Below are 24053 nucleotides of genomic sequence, written 5' to 3'. Positions count from 1 at the left end.
ACAACAACTGTGCACATGTACAATGGTCTGCATTTCCACATACCTATAACTATTCCATGGTATCATGGTCAACAGTACAGTTCCCAAAGGCCAGATTCTCAGACCCTTTGTTATGCTCATTGATAACTTGCAAAATGAGACCGATAGGAAAACTTGAGTAAGGTACTGCTCAATGTGAATATAAGACTATAAGAATCTGGCCTTAAAATGGAGGCATCTATTGGTAAATGTTAAAATTATTAATAGCAAATATTATACCTGTTCAACACAGAAACTAGATCTACTTTTTCCTCTATTAGGAAGATAAGTGAGTGGCTCCAAGGTTAATATGTGATACTTTAAATGCCACCATTAAATATAGATTTACATTCTTGACTTGGGTTCTTTTAGACCTTCCTGCTAGAAAAGAAAGAATAAGTGGCATTTTTCATCAGGATTTTATCTTGATAAAGAGGTCTTTCTGCAGACACATTTGATATGCATTTTGTTCTTATAACAGCCTCTGCATCTGAAATGTTATCAAACTCTGACAGAATCTCTTCATCTTAATAAGGCAAAAATAGGCTGTATGTTCTCACCCTGATTTTCTTCATTTTATCAATATGAAGGGTTTGATTGACACCGGGCAGTGGAAAGGGGGTGCAGATCTTATCTGACAGTTTATTTTGGGCTTGGTTTTACAAGGAGAAAAGGTTATCTGTCTAGTCTGGCACATACTGGAATATTTCTGGATATTATTTTTTATGTAAAGTACTGGATCTCCATTTTCATGAATCTTAACTGCAGCGTGGATAGCCTTAAAATGTATCCTGTTCTTAATATGGCTTTGATAGAGATTTTCAGAGTATAAAGCAGCCAGTTCTGCCTTTCAAGACTGCACATCAACTTCACAGGGAGCAACAGGGAACAAGTCAGTAAACTCTTGTAAACAACATTATCATACATTTGACATTACAGCCAATCTAGCTACAGGGGATTTCATCAAAGCACTACAAAAATAAACCACTTATCTTAGTTTTAATGTTTTCACTTTTATTTCCTATGGATGCCTAGTCTAATTATAGCTAACCTTTGGAAAATAACCATGTATCAGTTTCTATAAAAGTTTCCTCTGTACCAAAGGCAGGAAGTTGTCCAGTTACACAAAATGACAAACTTTAATGAGCTGTAGTCACTGCAAAACACATTAGCATTATCCCATGACATTTTTGCAAACTATGATATGGACTGTGGATCTGATGCTCAAGAGTAAACCCCAAATATGCAATATTTTATAATTTATATGCAGCATTTGGGTTGACATGTACATGTGCACAAGTAAAAACGCTGCCATAGAATTTATTAAACGAGTTTTTTATTATGATGAACTAAGTACAACAATTTCACTTTCATCTATAGGAAAATAAGAAATATAGATCCCCCTACTGATATCTGGAAAAGTTTAGTATTCGGGCATTCATTTTAAATATGGGCAAGAGGACTTGGACTTAAAATATAGGCAAAATGATGTCCCAGTGACTCAGAGGCTGCTATAAGAACTACATACAAGCATTTAAAAAGTTTAAATTGGGTTAAATAAAATATCCAGATGGTCCAAAGGCAGTTACTTTTGATGTCGTGGATCACATTAATTCTCTATACACACAAAAATTGCTGTGTATGGACTAAATGCAATTGTTATTGAAGTCAACATCTCACACTCTTTTAGTGAGTTCTGAATTAGGCACTAGAAGTATATAAGATAGAGGAGAAAACACCAAGGAAGAAAAAGAAACAAAATACTATATCCATCTGTCACATTAAGGGAGATATCCCTCTATATCAGAGGCAGCAGCACGGAGTAAGAGGCAGGCACCATATCAGCTCCCACAGAGCCGTGTGCCCCCTTGCCGTGTGCCCCCCCGCAGAGCCGTGTGCCCCCTCTGATACATAGGCAGCAGTGGAGGGTGAGAGGAGAGCGAGCAGGAGGTGGTCCGCACAGGGAGCTGTCTTTTAAGATGGCTCCCCATATGTACCGGCTACCTCTTCCCCGGCAGCAGTGTCTGGAGAGAAGGGACAGGCAGCTCCACCGTAGCTAATATGCATGGGGAGCCATCTTAAAAGCTGTCTCCATGTTCTCACCCCCCACCCTTCTCATGTAAATGTGTAACCGCTAAAATTTCAGCGGTTACATGTTTACAAAATAAACACATTTTAACATCCCTATTTATATTTCAGCAGTTTACCTACAAGACAAGGGAAACAACCTTGTATGTTGAGCTAATGCAAAGTTAGCATATTTATGTCTGGGGCCTTTTTACCCAAATAATACAGGCGCATACATGTATTTGGGACCATTCACCTAGATACTAAAATCAATGTGCATACAATCAAAACTTTTCACTTAGATAGTGATAAGATAAATCTACATTTAATGGCATGGGGGGCTTCAAAATACATCCTCAAAATTAACAGGTGCACAACTGCTTGGGAAACCCAAAATAACTGCAAAAGTGACAAGGAGTCCTGTAGCACCTTATAGACTAACAGATGTATTGGAGCATAAGCTTTCGTGGGCAAAGACCCACTTCGTCAGATGCGGCACAGGGTTCGAACTAGCCAGGATTTAAAAATGGTGGCGCCCAGCTTATGCAAATGAAGCCCGGGAAATTCAAATCCCAGGCTTCATTTGCAAGTGCGGTATGCCTACATTACCCTCCTAGTTCGAATTAGGAGGGTAGTGTAGACATACCCTTAGTCTATAAGGTGCTACAGGACTCCTTGTCACTTTTGCAGATCCAGACTAACACGGCTACCCCTCTGATCCAAAATAACTGGTTAAGACCAGAGCTAAATAACCAGTTAAAATAGTAATAATAAATGTAGTACCTAAGCACAAAAGGGGCCATGGTAATGAATGAACATATATGACAATAAACTGAAATAAATGATATGCTGACATAAAGGGAAAAGACATTTTGCCATTGGTAAGTTGAGAAAATACAAATAGGAAAGGAAAAACATTCTCTGCTGATTACACATCAAACATAACACCACTGTAACATTATAAAAATGGCATCCCAGCCTAAGGGGCAGTAGGAGAAGAAGATGTAATCATTAGAAGGTGCCATAATGATGACCACAGGTGGTGATGGGCTAGGTGTTGAGGAAGATGATGTATAACACTTCAGCTTGTTCTAGAAGGAACGCTGGGAGTATATGCAAATACACATGTAAATTCCCTATATATCTTGTTAAGTATATATAAGAGTTCCTATCGTATGAGTTTTGCAACTGTGCAATCAGGATCCTCAACTATACAATAATATAATACTGGGCCTGATCCTGGGATAAGAACCTGTCAACCCTCAAAGGGATAACTGGAAAGTCATGAATTCATATAATTAATACACAACCAAAGATCAAGCAGCAATCCTAGAATCATAAAAATGTAGGACTGGAAGGAATCTTCACAGGGCCTTCTTATTCAGCCCTCTGAAGTGAGACAGGACTAAGTATTATCTAGATCATCCCTGACAGTTATTGTCTAAACTGATCTTAAGAACATCCAATGATGGAAATTCCATACCCCTCCTTGCTAATTTATTCCAATTAGTTTCATACACATTTTTCCCATCACCATCAGTCTATCTTTGTTATTTTATTCTTCTTCTATTTGCTCCTGCTTTTTTGATCCTGAGTGTATATAACATTCAAGCCAGTATTTATTCATTCTAAATAGACCACTTGGCAATTAACTGAAAATTAGGGAGGTGGGCGAAAGGGTAAAGATTGCTCGCACTTCACTCACAAGCTCTATCTCAATTCTGTTGCCGTCAGTTGGCCTTTCAGCCATAGAAATTTCAAGAGCTGTTAAATAGTGGAATACTTTTTGGGAAGAAAAAACAAAATAAGAGAGTGATCAAAGAATTTAAAATGCATTTCTGTTTTATACATCAATGTTCCTGATTTTAATACTGACAGAAAAGATTTCCCATATAAAAAGTTGTTATTTCTTTATGATACAAATCCTGTCTAAGCCCTTTACCTGGCCAGTGCTGAATAAACCAGGAAATTTCCAGAACGGACTCTAATGATGCATGAGAGCACAGAATACACCAGACAGAGGTAGGAGGACTAGGATAATCTGGATTTATTGTAGAGAAAAGGACTGAAACTCCTAAGGCATTAGGAGGAGAGACAGAATTGTAAACTGCTGCAGGAAGGTGCACTGTGTTTCTCTGGACTACACAAATACTCAAAACAATGCCTGATTTATGTTTGAAGTACCTACTTATGTCAGTACTGGTTTGCTTTTGCTTGAGTTTTGTTCAGATATACAATCACTCAGAAGAAGCTTTAAATTGCATGTGCATTTTGTGAATATCTGAGCCAAACTGTTCTATATTATGCATTTTGAGCATAATTTGTGATAACTGACCTGGAATTTTCCTTTCTTGTCTCTCATTAGCTGAACCTATTGTATGAAATCAGAAATATTAGATGAGTTAGAAACCATTTGGAGACCACATTTCCGCTGTACTCTGGAGTCAATCGGGATTAAGTCAAGTTAAAAAAATCAACACCATTCACTCATCGTTTTCTGACAGCCTCTTTCAGGTCATGCAGTAGATTAGTATATTATCATACTCTAATTCCTTCACTTATTAGGAAGCATCTGATTATTATTTCATATTTTAACTCACAATAATTATAGCCTGGTCTTTAGATACTTTCCTGAGATCAAAGTTCTCTTGTTACATCTAAAGTGTATGACCGTACTGCTAACAGAGGCCTCTGCCTTATTTCATAATTCCCTCAGTTACTGGGAACACACTGCCTCATTATTATTTCATATTTTGGCTCACATAATTATGTCCTTTTTGTCACTGTTCTCTTTTAATACAAATTTTCTTTCTCCTTGTTCCAAATTTATTATTTTTGATTGATTTTAATGCAGGACTGTGAGCTTTGAAGCTTTCTTCTCAGTACAGGCAACAGCATCAGGTAGCAGCTGCCCTGGCATTCCTTACATGGGAGGGAGCGGGTAAGGGGGCAATTGCCCTGGGGTCTGGTGATTCAAAGGGGCCCAGGGCTTTGGCTGCCACTGCTGCTGCAATAGAAAAAGAATTGGCTGGAGCCCTGGGCCATTTAAATCGCTCCTGGAGCACTGGGCTGGAGCACTGTGCTGCACACTCTGGGCAGTGCTAAGGGCTGTGCATCTGGGGGAGGGAGGACACCACTCTCTGAGAAGCTCTGAGAGCTGGCTGCCCTCAGCCTCACCCCTTCCAGTAGCCCCGTGTCACAATGCCTAGCAACCCACAGAGGCTGTTGTCTCCTCTGTTTGCACTGTAGAGCATAAATGTAGTGCCCATATTTAAAAAGGGGAAGGACAATCCAGGGAACTACAGACCAGTCAACCTTACCTCAGTCCCCGGAAACATCACGGAGGGGATCCTCAAGGAATCCATTTTGAAGCACTTGGAAGAGTGGAAAGTGATCAGGAATAGTCAACATAGATTTACCAGGGGCAAGTCATGCCTGACCAATCTGATTAGCTTCTATGATGAGATAACTGGCTCTAAGGGGAAGTCAGTGGATTTGATATACCTTGACTTTAGCAAAGCTTTTGATATGGTCTCCCACAATATTCTTACCAGCAAGTTAAGGAAGTATGGATTGGATAAATGGATTGTGAGGTGGATAGAAAGCTGGCTAGATTGTCAGGTCCAATGAGCAGTGATCAACGTCTCAATGTATGGTAGGCAGTCAGTTACAAGCAGAGTGCTCCAAGGATCGATTCTAGGGCCATTTTTTTAACACCTTAATTAATGACCTGGATGAGGGGATGGACTGCATGCTCAGAAAGTTCACTAAGCAAGGGGGAAAGGTAGATACGTTGGAGGGCAGGGAAAGGGTCCAGAGTGACCTAGACAAATTGGAGGATTGGGCCAAAAGAAATCTGATGAGGTTTAACTAGGACAAGAGCAGAGTCCTGCACTTATGATGGAAGAATCCTAAGCACTGTTACTGGCTAAGGAGCAGTTTGACAGAAAAGGAGTTGGGGATTACAGTGGATGAGAAACTGGACATGAGTCAACAGTGTGCCCTTGTAGCCAAGAAAGCTAATGGCATATTGGGATGCATTAGGAGGAGCATTGCCAGCAGATCTACAGAAGTGATTATTCCCCTTTATTCGGTTCTGTTGAGGCCACATCTGGAATATTGTATCCAGTTATGGGCCCCCCACTACAGAAAGGATGTGGACGCATTGGAGAGAGTCCAGCAGAGGGCAACCAAAATGATTAGGGGGCTACAACACATGACCTACGAGGAGAGATTATTTAGTCTGCAGAAGAGAAGAGTGCGCGGGTATTTGATAGCAGCCTTCAACTTCCTGATGTGAGGTTCTAAAGAGGAAGGAGAAAGGCTGTTCTCAGTGATGACAAGTGACAGAACTAGGAGCAATGATCTCAAGTTACAGTAGGGGAGGTCAAAGTTGGATATTAGGAAAAACTATTTCTCTAGGAGGGTGGTGAAACACTGGAATGGGTTACCTAGGGAGGTGGTGGAATCTCCAACCCTAGAGGTTTCTAAGTCCCAGTTTGACAGAGCCCTGGCTGGGATGATTTAGATAGGGTTGGTCCTGCTTTGGACAGGGGTCTGGACTCGATGGCCTCCTGAGGTCTCTTTCAGCCCTAGGAGTCTATGATTCTATAATTGTTAGGATAATGAACATATTCCTATTGAAAAAGAGATAGATTTAATTGGCTTGGTCCAATACCATGCAGATGGATAATTCAGTCATTTTACTGTGTTCTTACTATGGGAAGCATGAGGCAACTAACTAGATTCCAGTTCCAGAATGCAGTGTTTCTTCATACTTGCCCTAGCAAGACTGATCAGCAATGCAAAGGAATTTGCTCAGCCTCTGATAAGAGAGAAGTCATTGTAGGGTGCCATATAATATATGCTGCAACCAAGAAGAAACTCTCAATTATAAATTAAATGGAATACCAATGCAAGGGAAGTGAGAGAAAACAGTATTGACATTTCAAACAACTCTGCTTTTCATATCGGTTTTACCCTTTTAGAGCTGTCTGAATCCTGCAAAATTGTTCTGAGCCATCAAACAGAAATTTTCAATGAAAAATATATAGACGAACTTGAAACCTCATCATCTGCGATATGGGCGTTGTCATTATACAAATGTGTCTCTTTGCAGTGCCATTAGTGAAGCTTCAGATGAAGGGATTTTAAAAGATTTATTTTAAAGGGAGATATATTTTCCCTTGATCCAGCTGGGTCACTCCACTGAAACAGGAACAAATTACTCCATGAGGCCTCTCAGTAATGGATAGATTCCAATTTTTGCAAGACTCATGTTGCACCATGTTTTCTGGAAGTGATGTCATATGATTCTCATTATCTCTTCACAGGATTTTAGCACAGAGACATGCTTATTCTATAACACTAGGGAAACTAGTGATGGCATTTATCTGTGCAAACGCTGCAAAAGGAGTAGTCATTTAATTTATTATGAAGTATTGTATCTAATATCCCAATCAGATTGAGAACAGATTTTCTATCATGTGTTGGAGAAGTACTCTCAGGTGTTGTTTTAAAAGGACTCCAAATCCCCACATTGGGTCGCTAGAATAGTTCTGCTGAAGAAACTAAACATTGTCACTGATATTAATTTCCTGGCATCTGTCCATATTCAGAGATCTCTACCTATTTTTGCTCTATCCTTCAGTTGCTGCCAAGTCTTTTCTATATATGGATAGTAAGGTACAACTAAAACAACAAACCAGCAACCACCCTGTAAATATGTCCTTGCTAAAAGACTGGAAACAGTGCAATGTATACATTATGGTACAGATCCTGAGCTGCATTAGAGTAGCTGTTCCCTGCTCCACCTACAGAAAGCTGGGTTACTGGTTGGTTTTCTAAACAAAGGATGATTTTAGACCAGTTTCTAATTGGATATGGTCAGAAAACCAAAATATTTCAATGAAAATTTTTGACTGGAAAGTGTCCTTAACAAAACCCCACCAAAGCCTTACAATTTCGTTCCTTATCCTGCTAAATGGATTGTAAATATGACTTCTGTTGTATATCCAAGTATATTTGATATACTTGGATAACACACCTAACAAAGAACTTGCAATAGCATCTATTTTCATTACAAAGTTTTGAACATACTCTTCTATCTCAATAGAATAGTGTGCATCACCAGTAAGATTACTGGGAGAAATTCTACAGATTTCACATCTTTATGGAAATTTAATAAAGCTTAGTCTTAGCCAAGCATCTGAACAGCAGACAAGCATCTGATTTGCTCTATTGTATTTATTTATTTGTTTGTTTGTTTGTTTATTTACTGAACATATGTCTTGGTAGCATCTGGGCTCGTAAGAACAAACAGCTCAAGTAGCTAACGTGTTAAAAAGGGGCACTGAAATAATGAAATCCGTCTTTTAATCTCTTTGATTTCATATCCATTTCAGAACTCATGTTGTCATTTGCTAATTCCAAAATGACTTTTTGTAAGAGGATTGTCAGTACAGATGTTGGAACCCTTAAACAACCGAGCACGTGCTCTCTTATCCATGTTTAGTGTTTCAAAGCCAAACTACTGTAACTAATAAATCATTCTCGGTTGCTGAAAGAAAGCGGATAATTGTGCTGCTTTGTATCTTGTATACAAAACATTTCAAAAGAGTGCCCCCCCAACTAAGCCCTCCTAAGTATTGTTATTGACTGCATGATCCATTTCTATCTGCTTTCAATATCCAATCTTCATGTTGAGCTTTTGAAAAGGTTTGCTTCATTTCTTAAATCTATGAATAGGGCAATCGTGACAATTTCTCCTTAATCAACACTTAGGCTGGTAGAATTAAAGAGAATCAAAATGGAAAACAATATAAATAAAATTATTAGAAAACATATCAAATGTTTATACAATAAAGACTAAATTGAATGTTGTCCAAGCTTCAGTCACAGTGCAAAACACCACATTTTGGGGACTGACCCTTACTCACTTGAGGAGTTCTATCTCACGTGTTTAGAGCTACTGGAGCAAATTAAATTAGTCACATGTATAAATATTGCTCATGTGAGTAAAAGACTGTAGGATAAGACTTTTAGGGCCAGAATTTTAAAAGATATTTGGGAGCTAGTTACTATTGAAACCAGTGGGAGTTAGATACTGAGTGTTTCTGAAAATCCCACCGTTAGTAAATAGTTCTGTATGTTAAACATTTGTAATGATGTATGTGTGCTCTTATTTTAGAGCATTTTAGGGCAGGGTATTTTTTTCAGTACAATATACTGTAGTGTTAGTAGAGAGGTAGAAAAGGAGGGGTAGACAAATCCCTCCTTGGACATACAATGTCAGAAAAGTAAGCTCCATAAATGGGAATATGAGTTAAATAATCCTCCCCAGGAAAAGCAGTAAGATTTTTTTTTCTGTTATCCTTTTTAAAATATGAGATGCCATGTCCTTTTTGGATGCTCTTTTGCTAACTGAAAATTCATGGTTAGGTAAATCTCCTTTTAAAGAGATAAAGAACTATTTAAATTGTACAATGCTTAACTGTTTATCTTCCTGGATAAGAAGGCATCACAGAACAGAACACGGTACACAGGGGAAATTACTTTGTTTATACTATTGATACAAGACAGTCAGATAATTTTCCCAAATATGCTAATGCAGTATCAACTTGTGCTGGATTTATTTACAGTTATTATCTTGGATGCAGGACTAGTACAGCTAAGTAATGATGGACAAGAGAAGGGATATTAATGTTGCATCACATGTGTGTCTGACATGTTGGAGAAGGGGATGAAGGCTTTGGTGAGATGGGATGGTACTGAAGAGCACAGTACAAGACCAGCAATATGGAAGGAAAAAGAGCAATATTCCCTCCTGTGGTAAGATCTCAACTTAATGCTACGGTGGGTTGTAAGGGAAACAATAACCCTTCCTCGCTTTTCATGGTGCAGGCTAGTGAACTATTTTCTCTTCTAGTCTGAAGCAGTTCCCCCCCCACACTGGAAACTTCAAAGTAAAAGCTTTGGGGTTCTCTCACTCTCCCCCATAGTGGCTTGATTCCTTGTTGCATGCAGGCCTCATTAGCACTGTGGTCGGGGTTTTTCCTTTTTGAAGGCTGGCTAGCTGAGCACTCTACTCAAATAAGGCTGAGCATAGATCTTCTGGGGTGTACTCTTTGCTTGCTTGTTTCATTCCAATAAGATTGATGATGTTGTGACCCACTTTCAGGGGGAGGGTGTTCAACTTATCCTATCCAAGATGATTTATAGTTCACTTTAATGCCAGATATTCCCTAGAGTCATAGCAAAGGCTGCAATCATTAACCCAAGTACATTGAAGGTACATTCCTGTGGTCAGTTTGGGGAATAACCTAAAATTTGCCAAGCTCTTTCAATATAGTTAAACTCCCCTCCCCCAAATCCTATTGAACCTTAATAGGAGTTAAGTGCATAACTCCCTTAGATTCCCTTGAAAATCACAACTTACATAACCATGAATTAATAAAGTGCTGCAGTGCTTGACTCCAACCACCAAAGACGGCTGGATTTGTGTGGCATGTGAAGTGATTTATATATATTAATTTCTAAAACACTTAGGGTGTGTCTAGACTACATAGCTCCGTCGACAGAGCCATGTAGATGAGCTTCCTAGACATAGGAAAATGAAGCAGCACTTTAAATAATCACCGCTTCATTGATATCAAAATGGCTGCCGCGTGTGCTCATCAGCTGTTTGGCAGCACAGCGTGGAAGCCCTTGTCAACCGCCCAGTTATACCTCGTGGAATGAGGTTTACCAGGGCGGTTGACAAGGGTTTCGACCGCAGAGCGTCCAGACTACTGCGCTGTGCCGCCAAACAGCTGATCGGCACAGCACGGCAGCCATTTTAATGTAAATGAAGCAGCAATTATTTAAATCGCCACTTCATTTCCCTTTTTCAAGTACACTAATTTACATGGCTCCGTTGACGGAGCCATGTAGTTTAAATGTACCCTTAGGGAACCTTCACAATGAAAAGTATTATGCAAACCCCACCAAAAAACCAAAACAAAACAAAACCACAACAGCAAAATACTAATAATAATCCATTGCTTCAAAAAAGTGGTCAGCAGGTTAGGCTTGGCACTTAGGGCAAATCTATACTACAGAGGAAATAGACCCTTTGGAGGTCGATCTAGTGTTCAATTTAGTGGGTCTTGTGTAGACTTCCAAATCGAATGCTGAGGGCAGTCTCTGCCAGTGTCCTGTGCTCCTCATTCTGTCAGGAGTAAGGAAAGCCAAAGGGATCATGTTCTCCTGTTGGCCTCCCACAGTGTACACACGGTATTGGTTCATCTAAAAATAAGCTGAATCCAACTACGCATTTTGCATAGCTGGATGGTGTACCTTAAACCAACCTGCCTGGTTAAATGTAAACCAGGCCTTATTGATTAGGGCAGTAATTAGTTTACAGCAGGAGTAACTACATCTTCTATTTCTGAAGGCTTCAGGGATTGGAATATACTACAGACTAGCTGACTATTGCCAATCCATGACAGGGTGAAGTGAGGTTGAGTTTCTGGATGACAAATGGGCATCATTTTAAACTTTATAAAGTGTGAATGGAGTTTCCTTCTTTAATGAAGCTCTTATTTCCTTTGGGAAAAGAAGCTTCTGTCCCTCAGGCAACAGCTTTAGTAGTGGTAGGTAGTGCTCATGATAATAGTGTTTTAGGGCCAAACCATTACAATAGTAAAAGTTGTGTTTCTGTTGTAAACCTTTGTTAAAGGCCAAGACAGACTTCATCCCGATTCCTGTTACTGTCTAACCTCAATCTCATCAGCTTCCTACATATACGCAAATATAATGCAGACCGGGCCTATCTGTGACCAGTCAGCAGTCACGGAGGGAAACTATTCACCAGTTTGCCTGTTGTTTGAAACTACAAATACATTCCTTAGGAAAATCCTCCTGACTAGCTTCAATAGTAGGAAATGAATGAATGACACCAGGACACTCATTTTGAAACTGGACCTCCAAAGGGGCCTGAATTTCTGGCTGAGGATGCAACAGCTTGCTTGCCTTCACTTAGCAAATGGTTGTGGGTTTCATCAAGTGTTCTTTGTCATACAAGTTAGGGTCATAGGACACTGTGACAATTCTGTTTCCATAAAGTGACACAACTTTCTGTGGTTTACAATGTTTAATCCAGGTACGTATCCTTATTAACCTTTTTGGTAAGCACAAAAACCCCTCTTATTTGTTGTTATGACAACAATAAACAGTAAACTGTTTAAAATCCATTTTGGATATAGTATGAACTTGTGGGATATCCTAGGCCAAGGGTGGGGAACGTCAGGCATGGGGGCTGGGTGCGGATCCTGAAGTCCCCGAAGCTCAGGGCCGTCCAGCATTGGGTATCTGCCCTGTGCTCCAGCCACCTTGCTGCCCCACCATGAAGCTAGAGCACACAACATTTACCAGCCTGCACCTCCTCCCAGGATCTGGTGTGAGAGGGGAATGTGAGGAGTGTCTTTCTCCTCTGTCAGGGGCCATATCAGTGAGGGTCTGAATTTTTTTTCTTTTCTTCTCACTTATGTGTGGCACTCGACTGATTTTTCTGTGAATCAGCAGCCCCAAACCCCAAAAAAGTTGCCCATCCCTGTCCTGGTATTATCTGCAAAATGAACTGAAATAGGCAAGTAGTACAAAAAAACTAAGAAAATTTAAAATATTACATTAAGTATATTTGTTTATCATTAAACAAGCTTGTTTTAATTTGTTAGGAATTGTGTATATACCTTCTCTCCAATGTGGCTTCATGTTCAATAGGGATACTGTGTGATTGAATATTATTCCCCTATCTTAGTGACACACCCATTAACAGGCAATGGGGGCAAAACCAAAAAGTAAGCAATGCTTTAAACCCACAACCCAACATCCTTCCTTCATCAGAATAAAACCAAGTAAGGCCCTGAAAAACCCTGCCTATTTCAAATATCAATTACTTCTTTTCCTGGCTCTGAAAAAGTTTTCCCCTAGATGGGAAACACTCAAACAAAATAATAGCATATGTGCAGCACACCATTCTCCCCACTGAACATTTACCCCTTCAGCTCTGACTTTGCACATTTTAGGATTGTACATCCTTATGCCAAATGAAAGTCATGGCATTTTCTCACACAGCAGCATGTACCTGACTTTGTGTCAGGAACTAACATGACAGCTTTCTTGTTTAGTATGCTGACTGAATTCCTTCTTGAGCAGCCAGCAGTAGGCACTGCCTTACTCCAGCCAAAGCTGCATTACTGTTAATTTATGCAAGGTACTTAGATGGACAGGTGAATTTTTTTGCTTGAATTTGTTAGGACAACTCCTTAGAGAATTAAAGCTGAGAAGAATTAGGCCTTGAGATCTCTTTTCCAACTTGCAACTTGTGAAGAATAGTCTCGGAAAGGCAGCAGTTTTCCATCTCCAATGCACATACTTATACATGCCTTGAGCTATGATTACAGTGATGCTCTCTCTGCATTAGTTCCTCCTACTGCTTTAATCCACCATCTTCAGCAGGTCCAAACACAACCGCTCATGTGAACTTCTCTCACTGGCCAAGTTTGCTAATTAGATTATTCATGTACAGAGAGAACCTCTGTAAACTGGGACTCTCTGGTCTGGCAACATCCATGGTCCTGATGTTCCAGGACCAGAGAATCCCGTTCGAGGGCTGGTGCCTAGGAACCCTGCAGACTGGCAGAGTTTGCACTGCTGGTAGCAAGCTGCCAGCGGGGCAAGGAGCTTAGATCACCACAGTTGAGAAGCCAAGTGTGCCCCAGCAGGGCTGCCCAGCAGGTTTGGGAGCCTGGCGTGCCACAGTTGGGCTGCTCAGTAGGCCAGGAGCCTGGTGCACTGCGAGCTGGGTTGTCTGGCATGGGTGGAGGGGACTAGCAGGGCTGTGGGACATGTGGCCAGTCAAGCGCATGTCAGGGGGTCAGAAACTTATCCTGGTTGGCCAAAATCCCTCATCTGGGACCAAGGATACTGGACCAGGAAGGTCCAACCTGTACTCCAGTTAGCTCCAATGTATCCTGTTCACCAAAGAGCCCCTCTATATTTCTGGATCTTGCAGGAAAAAAAAGATCCCTATGGATCAGCACTGTCATATTTGTTTGAGTTTCTCATATTTCTATCAACAGCTATATCTGTAGGATTTTCAGCTTAGACCATTTTAGATTCTCAAACCAAACATCATTTTAGTTAAGGTTTAGACTTTTATTTCTTTCTTACTTGGCCAAAACATCTCCAATATCTGCAAATAATCCCATTGAACAAGGTGTGCATTTAGACGTCCAATAAATGTACTATGTGTACACATACACAAATGGAAGGAATTCAGAGCAGTGGTTTAAGACACATTTCATTGTATAAACAATGTTACTGATCAATTTGGGACCTGTAGGGCACGATTCACAACTATGTCTATTTGTTCCATGGGGATAATAAAAAAAAATTATGGACACTAATGGCAATGCCCCACTTCCTGGTTTTTTAAAAGCGAGAACAGTGTTTTTTCCAATAAGGTATCAGTGTTTAATGGAACCATTCTCTGATCGGTGCACTCCCTATGGAGAGTATGGATGAAAGCCAGTCTCCATTGACATCAATGGCAAAACTTCAATTGGTTTCAGCTGAGCAAGGATTTCACCCTGTGGGTCTCATCATGCATCATTAATACCAACATAAGTTTTGCCATTTACTTTTGTGGGAGAAGGATTAGATATTAAACCTCATTCCAGCAAAAAGCACTTAAGCATGTGCTTAAAGATAATTATGTCAGTCATCCCAGTGCTTAGAAAGAGTTGTTTTGTTCATGAGTGAAGCAAATGGAATTGTCAATATGCAGTCTGTTAGGTGCTCTGTGGTATCAGAGCCCAAGAAAGACTTCGTTAATTCTCCATTTCTTCTTTTAAATCATCCATTCTCTTTTGCAGGAGCAGCACAGTTTGGGGCCTAATTTCTCTCACTGACTATATTACCAAATTCTACTGTAGCTAAGTGCTCCCTAGAATTCCTCCATAATTCTTATTCTATTCCTAAAACTCATTGTATACCACCTAAAAATCTATATTTCTTTGAAATAAACATAGCTTCTCTTGACTCAGTTTTATTCCTTAAGAGGCTTTTGCTATTCTTACTGTTCATTTTATGTATGTTTCTGAGGAGCTGTGCTTATTTAAAAAATGTTTGTGAATGTGGTAAATATAAAAAAGAGTTACCCATTTACTTATCAAGAAATAAAGGTTTAACCAAAAAAATAGATCATGCCAGGCAGCAAAATAATCATGAACTCACACCAATTAGAAATTGATAAAGACCTTTTAATTTATTCAGTTAAACCCCTCCCAGTGCTGTCCCTAGCAAGTGAAACTGCTTTCTCTAGTGGATGGAGCAAAGAGGAACACCTCACATACTTTTTTGGTCAGACTGCCTTTGTTTTTACCTCTGCTCCAGAATGCATAACTTTCTATTAAACCCATTCAAATTGAACAAGTGATACATAAGACTTCTTATCTTAGAATCATCCTCCTAATTACCACCTTCAGATAGTAAAATGTTTGAATTTAGAATAACTTGAGTATGTAGTGTCAGATTCTGCCAACTCCTGCTAAATAGCTCTTATTCCAAAAAAATCTCACTGATTTCAATGGTACTCATTTTGGAGAGAGATAATAGGACTAGTTTTGGAGAAAGTTGTGAGTGCGTAAAGCTGTGGGCAAAGTATGAGAATCTGCCTCATAGTATTTTATCTGCAAAAAGTTTGAGCATGCATTTCAGAATAACAGTATCTGACAGTGCACTGTAACAAGGTATTTCTGCTATCTCAACTTTTCTTCCCAATAAGGCTCTGATCTTTTAACCGAATCTGACCCCCTCTGCTTCATGGAGCTCCAATGACTTCTGGTGCAGAATCAGGATCTATGTCAGGGGTGGGCAATAAATTTCATAGGAAGGCCACTTCATGAATTTTGGTATGTGGTCCCTGGCTGGCTCTAGGCCCCACAGAAGGGGCGTGGCCTTGGACAAAAGGGGCAAGCTCAGGGCACCAGAGAGAGACAGAGAGTGTGTGGTATGAGAGACACTTTGTGTGTGAGAGACAGACTTTGTGACATAGATAGAGTGTGTGCAGCACTGTGTATGTGACAGCTACTTTCTGTGTGTGTGGCACAGATTGGTGTGTGTGTTGTGTGTGTGTGACAGTGACACAGAGTGTGTGTGCTGGCTGCTGCTAGGTAAGTTTCTATGAGAAGTCACGCTCTGTCTCTTTAAGAGAACTCTGTCCTGCTCTGCACCCCTCTGAGTCACTTACCATCCATGCTTCAGACTGGGGCAGCTGTGCTGTGTGTCTCCTTCTCCCCGATCCATGCTCTGCAGAGATGGGGCACAGTGGCAGGGGGACAGCCTGACTTCAGCACTCCTTTCTCCCCTCCAACCTCCCTCCCTCTCCCTGCTCTGCACAGCCAGCAGGAGAATCTGGGCGCAGCCAGCTTGGCTGCAGAATGGAGAAAGATGGGGTGAGGGCCAGCCGAACACATGCTGCCAACTATAAGTATGCACGCTTTGCTAATCAGCTGGAAAAGCTGGAAAGAAAGGCTTGGTGGGTAGGATCTGGTCTCTGGGCCTGATTTCTCCCATACCTGATCTATGTCATCTAGCATCTGTGGGGCAGTTACTTTCACTTAAATTAGAACAAGAGGACATAATACTTTTAAATTCTACCTATTTCTCTTTAAATGTTTCTTCTGGATGGATTATCTCTAAATTCTAGTCTTGCTTCTTCACACGTAGGAGTACAAGAACCTCCGTCTGGCTAGATGAATGTATTAAGTCCAACAAGAATTGTTTTAAAGTTTTCACAAACAAAATGAAATCTATCCACTTACTTAAATGTACACAAGAATGTCCCTTTAATCCAAAGAGAAGTATTGCAGTTAAGTTCTGAACGTTGGCAAACTCGCCAAACACAGAGTAATCACAACAAGGTAGCATTCAGTGGTAACCATGTACATCTCTAGAAAGCATTCATCATTCAGTGTCATAGTTCCATTTCTAGTATTTAAGAAGTTGCTTGAGATACTGAATGACCTTCACCTTCAGATTATTTCATATCTGCTTTGTCGGTATTTAAGTAGCTTATGATATTAATTATGTATTTTGATTATTAATAGCTGGTAACATTCACCGTGGCAAATAAGCAGTGTTATTTTTGGGGTGGGAGTTCTTATATAATGCTCACATTAATTCCCACCCAGATAGTGTGTAAAAATAGGAAAGAATGCATTTTTCTCATTAAGGCTGCATACTTGAAAGTAGTGAAATGATACCTGCTTATTCAAGGAGTTTAAGTGACAGCTTCTCTTATCCCAATATGATTTCTGGTTGTTCAAACCATGATATAAAGGGGAGGGTGGTTAAAGAAATGAGGCACTGAATGTCCGTCACCTTCCTGAAATACTTCTGTCAGTGGTTATTTGGGTCTCCTGAGTGAGAGGTGTCTGAGACCTGAACTTGTCGTGATTTTTTAAACCCACAAGAGTTCATATGGTGGGGGTAAGTGGAGGAGGGGCGAAAGAGGCAAAAAGAGAGATTAACAGTCCATGGATCCCAATAAGTGGAAGAGAAGTAAAACCATCCTGGGAGTTATTAAATCCCACAATTATGTCAATGGGATTACTAGCCTGCATCTTATCTTCAGTTGGCTGCTTCAGATAGAACAGAGTGATATGGACAATCAAAACAACATGTAGTCCTGTTGAGATGAGGTCCCTTATGCATACCTGTGGCTAGACTGGAGAAATCAGGTCAAGAACAAAGTATAATGTCATATGGAAGGAACAAACATAGAACAAGGGGCAAAGCAAAGTTCTTCATCTCAGAAAGCTTTCTCGGGGAAGGAGTCAGATAAAGAAACACACACACACTATATAGCCTGATGGTTATAGCATTGGCCTGGGGCATGGGGGAGACAGGGTTGAAGTTCTGGTTCTGCCACACAAGGAGTGCTCTGGATGCAAAACTGTGCCTTGAATACCTGCAGCGGAGAAGATAAAGACACACAAGTCTGTGCCAGTACCCTTGTCACTGGGCTACAGACAACTTGTCTCTCTCTTCCATTGTGCAAAACTGCTTTCAGAATGCCAAAGTGTGTTGCAAAATGGAGTCGTTTTATGGCCATTCCTAATAACAATCTAAAATATGTTAAATCTAGTCACACAATTTTACTTACATACTCGATAATATATTATATACACAACATATTGTGTTTCAGTTAGGGATGTGATTGTTTAATTGGTTAATCAGTTTGCTGGTAAGCCTCACTCTTAATGGGGCTGCTTTGGCTCCTGCCCAGCTGGTGCAGCCCCCTCCCCACCTGTCGTCTGCAGTGAAGAGGTCCCCATCTATTCCCCCACTTTAAACAAGGGTTGCCAAAAGATTTCAACAAAAATACCGGACACATTGACATTACATCACAATCTACATTACATCTTATTTAGAAATACCAGACATTTATATTTTCTCATTTATATTTTTTCAATTTGTTTCCCGAACAGAAACCTCAAATACTGGATTGTCCGGTTCAAAACCAGACACCTGGCAACCCCACTTTAAACGGTTAACCGGTTAAACAATATGTTTAACTGGCTAACCAATTAATCGGGATTTTACATCCCTAATTTAAATATGCACAGACCACATGTAATGACAACTTTTCTATCTCAGTAGAAGATGATTAACTATTCTTGAATATTCCCTGAGTAAATAAGTTATCCTTTGGTAGGATTTCTGTGAGGAAAGACAGAAAACAGAAAGGAGCTACTCTAGAGTACATGGTCTTGGGAGTACTGTAATGTTCTTTATTAGAGATCACTAACCCACTTTATAATATTTCACTTGTGGCAAAGTGAGTTTAATAATTTTTTTTCTTCCTAATTTCTGTCAAAAGAATTTGTGTGTTTGTTTGTATGTATTTATGTGTTCGTGTATTTTATAAAAGAGAGTTAATAGACCGATAGTAGAATTTAAAAATAGTGCGTCTCCAAAGGATATTCAAGTAGTCTTCAAACAGAATTTATTTTGGAAGTAGATAAATAAGACATAAAAGGAACAGTGCTTGTAATTCAGTTTGAAAGCAAAAAAATATATTTAAAAAAATCTTTGTTAAAAAATATTTTACAAATAATACGTAAGACCAGGATGTACCATAAATATATGCAGGAAACAGAAAACACTGAAACGCTTAAGATAAAGAGACCTGTATTACAGTATATGTTAAAATTATTTTGCATTACATACCAGTTTAGATTTTGACAGCACCTTATTACGTGTTAGCAGTCCTCTGGTTAATGAAATTCAGAAGGACTACAACAATTTCTCCCTCCCTCATCTAATATATTCTTTATTATTACAGAGAATCTACATGTAGCTTTCACACAAGATGCATTTTACATGCCACGTGTGATTTCTAGTACTAGCTTTTGCTTATTTGCAGGAACGTTGTAGCTGTGTTGGTACCAGTATATTAGAAAGCCAAAATGGATGAGATTGTGTCTTTCGTTGGACCAAATTTGGTTGATGAAAAAAAAATCATGCTCTCAAGCTTACACAGAGCTCTTCAGAAGATGACAACTTGAAAAAAATGAAGACCTGAAGAAGAGCTGTATGAACTCCAAAGCTTGTCTCTTTCACCAAGAGAAGTTGGTCCAATAAATGATATTACTTCTCCCTTCCTTTTTTTATTGTTATGGACTTGAAATCAGGGTAAACAACATCTGTTTCAGATTAGGAATGGCACTAAACTTTGGTAGACATGCATTCATATATCATCCAGGCATTTATAACGTTCTAGAGCAGTATATTTGAGGGCCATCTTTGGCTATTTATATTGTAGGGCTAAAGTCAGTAAAGCTTACCTACTCTGTTGCTGATTTGCTGAACAAGTTACAGTACTGCCACTAACATAAGGATATTTTAGTATCCCTTCTATACACAAACTCAACTGCCAGCAATGAAATTAGGAGTGTCATATACACTGAATACAAAATATACTTCTTCATGAGGTTTGCTGAGATAATAAAATCTAATAAAACAATAAAATCTAAATTCTGATGACATTTCAGTGTAGCTAAACTAAGATGAATATGGGGAGGCTATTGAAAAAGAAAATATATGTAGTCTTCCATTAGAAAATCAGAATTTATATGCTTTACAGTACTTGCACTTGTTCAGAACTTTTGCTATTAATTGACTATGGGCTGTATTCGGTAGGAAGCAGCAGGACTTCTATAGGTGAACACAACACAGGAATCACACTGGTTTTGGTGACAATAAGTCTAGTTCTGGTTCAGGATACAAATCCTCATTAAAAGTTTCAAAAGAACCTAGCCACAGTTTTTTCCCCCTCTTGATTGGCATTACAATTATCCTTCCACTTCCTAAGATCAGTGAAGAACTAAACTAACCTGTACATATATGAAAAGTAGTCATTGATGAGACTGAGAGTCCACTTATGCCACACAATAGGCAAAAAGCTCTCAGAACAAGTCTTCTGTTAGTCTGCCAAGGAGTTTTTTTTTTTAAATAATGCATAGATGTACCTGCTCCTCTTCACACACTCCCCCCCCCCCCCCCGCCAAAAAAATTAAATGCATAGCCAGGAAGAATGAAAGGGATCGTCCCATAATAAAAGTGATCAGGTATGGGACTTAAAAAATTCTTAAAATATTGTTTTCCTACTGCATTGGCTGTGTCATTTGCTTTTTTGTGGAAAAACTGGTTGATGGATGTCACCCTCCTGACTTATGTGAGGAATGATGCAGAGCATAAAGAGAGATTCAGGCACAAAATCTTTATGATTTCAATGAGGCTTAAGAGCCTAAATATGGCTGAGGAGCTGAGTTTTACTTACTAACCAAACTTTTCCATTTACAGAGAGGTTACTAGTCTGGAAAAAAATAACAGCCTACTGAACCTTCTCTGACTCTCTAAACCTAGCCTTTTTAAAGTTATAAAATCATGTTTTTCCTTCCCATTACAGTTTGTAACTGACATCATAATCACCAAAATACCAGGAAAAAAGTAGGTCTTGAGAATTTTCTACCCAGAACCAAAAATGAAAGTGCCAGGAATTTAATGAGAAAGCTTGTTCTCATAATATTTCCAACTCGTTATTTGCAAGACTCAAGAAGTTAACTTTTGGGTGCTTATCCTAATCAAACCTGAATGTTTCAATTTTGTAATTTATCTATGGATAGTCTTCACCTTCAAAATCCCCAAAAGTCTTATTTAGTCTACAGAAGAGAAAAGTGAGGGGGGATTTGATAGCAGCCTTTAATTACCTGAAGGCAGGTTCCAAAGAGGATGGAGAGAGGCTGTTCTCAGTAGTGACAGATGACAGAATGAGAAGCAATGGTCTTAAATTACAGTGGCAGAGGTCTAGGTTGGATATCAGGAAAAATATTTTATTAGGAGGGTGGTGAAGCACTGAAATGGGTTACCTAGGGAGGCGGAATCTCCATCCTTAGAGGTTTTTAAGGCCCAGCTTGACAAAGCCCTGGCTGGGATGATTTAGTTGGGGTTGGTCCTGCTTTGGGCAGGGGGTTGGACTCAATGACCTCCTGAGGTCTTTTCCAGCCCCGCGATTCTATGATTCTAATTGATTCAAAAAAAGTATTCTGAAACCTGTCTGAACTGCAGTAGTGAGTACAGAAGCAGTTCTTTACACCATCAGCGGTTGGGTGTTTCCTTTATTAATGATCCACAATATGTGGTATTTAGGCAAAAAGTAGTTATAAGAAAAGGTGCTGATCACATTTGTTAGACCAAACTCTCTCACTGATACCCATTGTCATCCATATTAGTACATAAAACGTAAAGACTTCCCTCCATTTCTACTTTGTGAAATGCAGGCTACAAGCCAAAAGAAATGGCTATACTGTGATGCAGAAAGAAAACTCACTAAGTACCGTTACTGTTGAAACTTGTTGCTCATTTAACTTGCAGAATCAGTACTGCAAAAGGACAGTGAATATGAATGATGAAACTGTATTGTAAATAAATCATCTTTTTCCCAGGAAAAAGATTTCATTATAACAAATGAAATATTCATCTACAACAGTCATTTCTATGCTTATGCAATACAATATGCTAAATTACAATACATATTTCATTATTAATAAAATTTATTATATTTTACAGCTAACATAGCCAAATAGCCATTTAAAAAAAAAAAAGCCAAATAGCAATTGTGAAGGGAACGTCATTGTAGATACTCTTCAATCCTAGAACTGAGGCAATGAAAATATTTACGTACAAGCCTGTTTTAAATACTTTTACATCAAACATACAGTAGCATTTGAGCGTTTGATAGTCTAACTGATGAATAATTAATATTTTTCCATTTAAAGAAAATTACACATATTGTATACAGCTGAGTTAGAAATTAAAGACTATGCCCCATGTCATTCTAGTGAACGACTGTTATGAGTTTCCATATAAGTGCAGAAAACAGAGTTCTTTATACTCCTTCTGCTTCTTAAGAATTTTGTCACTGTATATGACACACAAAAATTGTTAAATGAGGCACACACCTTTTTAAGCATTACTACCTCTGATGTGATGCAATAAATATACAAGAACCAGTAACCAAGTTGCAACTGAACGTGTTAGGCTAATTCTGTTTTCTAAATCAGATGTGCTAAACAACAAATCATAATGTAAAGCAATTTAACTTTAGAAAATAAAAGTTAACCAAAATAATTAAATAGCTCCAAACAACACCAGCCTGCACTTTTTCCCTTTTGCTAGCTAAAGCTGCAATATTTTTAAGTGTAATTAAATTAATGGTATTTTCTACTTTATCATTCTATGAGCAAGCCTTTTTAATTTTTTTAAACAAACGTACTTGAAAAGATTAAGCATATGGCACCTAGTACACACACGGTATCAAGATTTCAGTAAGCCTAAGATAAAATAATGTTTAGTTTAAGAGTAAGTGAACACTCACCAGTAACTTTGAAGGGTGAATGCTTACTTTAGTAGTTTTGTGAATAAGAAAGCAGGAAGTAGTTATTTTCCCACTAATCCTATTGAGCCTATAGAAATAAACAGCAATGGTTTGATCATTTGTAGTTAAGGTCCATAGCAGCAATATCAGTATTAAAAATCTTATGGAAATAACTATAAATAATAATTAATCCACAAATGGCTTATGGTGATATAAGTAAAGTGATAACATGTACGTGATTTTAAAAATGGAGGGAGTATAAAGAACTTTACATTCTCTTTCTTTTTAAATGTATGCATAAAATTTATTGCTCCCTTTTTCAATATTTATAGACATTAAAAAAACACAACCATTTTTTTCAACACAAATAAATAAGGACAAAGGTCCTTGAACAAGAATGTGTTTACAAGCAACGTAAGAAAAACAATAAATTTATCTTATCATAACCATCATTCAGACAGAGTGATGGGTCATATTACTTTGTTTTCCTTTGCAAAACAACATTATAGAACACTATAGCACAACGTACTAAAGTCTCTTTGTCTTTCTTTTTTTCTTTCTTTAAAAAAAAAAATCTTGCCCTGGATACCTTTCCGTAGGGCAGCTTGAACAGTTCAGCGCACTTCCAAACCCCTCTGGAGATCAGACGATAAAATTCTTCGGCAATCAGAGACAGGACAAAGGGCTTTCTCGTGCTATTTCCATGTTTTCATGTTTGCTGGCTTAACATCATTGTGTACACGTACGACTTCAGTACATAACATCAGATGCGATGACGTTCAGAGCTGGCAAACAGAGAAACAGCATGAGAAAAGCCCTTTCCTGCATCATTTCCTGCATCCCGTATACCACAATGTTTGCCTGTCAAATTTCAACTAGGTCACTACCTATGTGTTCTGTGGAAGTAGACTTACTTCTACAACAATTTTCTAATAAAGGATATCTATATGTGCACACATGTTTGTGTATGTTCACATACAAG

At 38.9% G+C, this 24053-nt stretch overlaps 1 protein-coding gene across 7 annotated transcripts in view; it reads right to left on the bottom strand.

Annotated features, from left to right (window-relative positions):
• The window catches only part of PCDH11X (protocadherin 11 X-linked), a 1122530-nt gene that overhangs the window by 915119 nt on the left and 183358 nt on the right, over window positions 1-24053 (bottom strand). For 2 of the 7 annotated variants that reach the window (XR_012906841.2, XM_006135154.5), the window contains one exon: window positions 12630-23856. The exons of the other annotated variants lie outside the window; for them this stretch is intronic. Coding sequence is in view for 1 of the 2 variants with exons in the window: in XM_006135154.5 (XP_006135216.2) it covers window positions 23851-23856 (6 nt within the window). In the remaining variant the exon portion in view is untranslated. Of the gene's footprint in view, window positions 1-12629; window positions 23857-24053 lie in introns of those variants that run through there. 7 annotated transcript variants of the gene reach the window in all.

Source organism: Pelodiscus sinensis, chromosome 13 (genome assembly GCF_052426305.1).
Source record: "Pelodiscus sinensis isolate ZL-2025 chromosome 13, ASM5242630v1, whole genome shotgun sequence".
Lineage (NCBI taxonomy): Eukaryota > Metazoa > Chordata > Testudines > Trionychidae > Pelodiscus > Pelodiscus sinensis.
The sequence above is the reverse complement of the archived record's forward strand: the minus strand, read 5'-3'. Positions and strand labels throughout refer to the sequence as shown.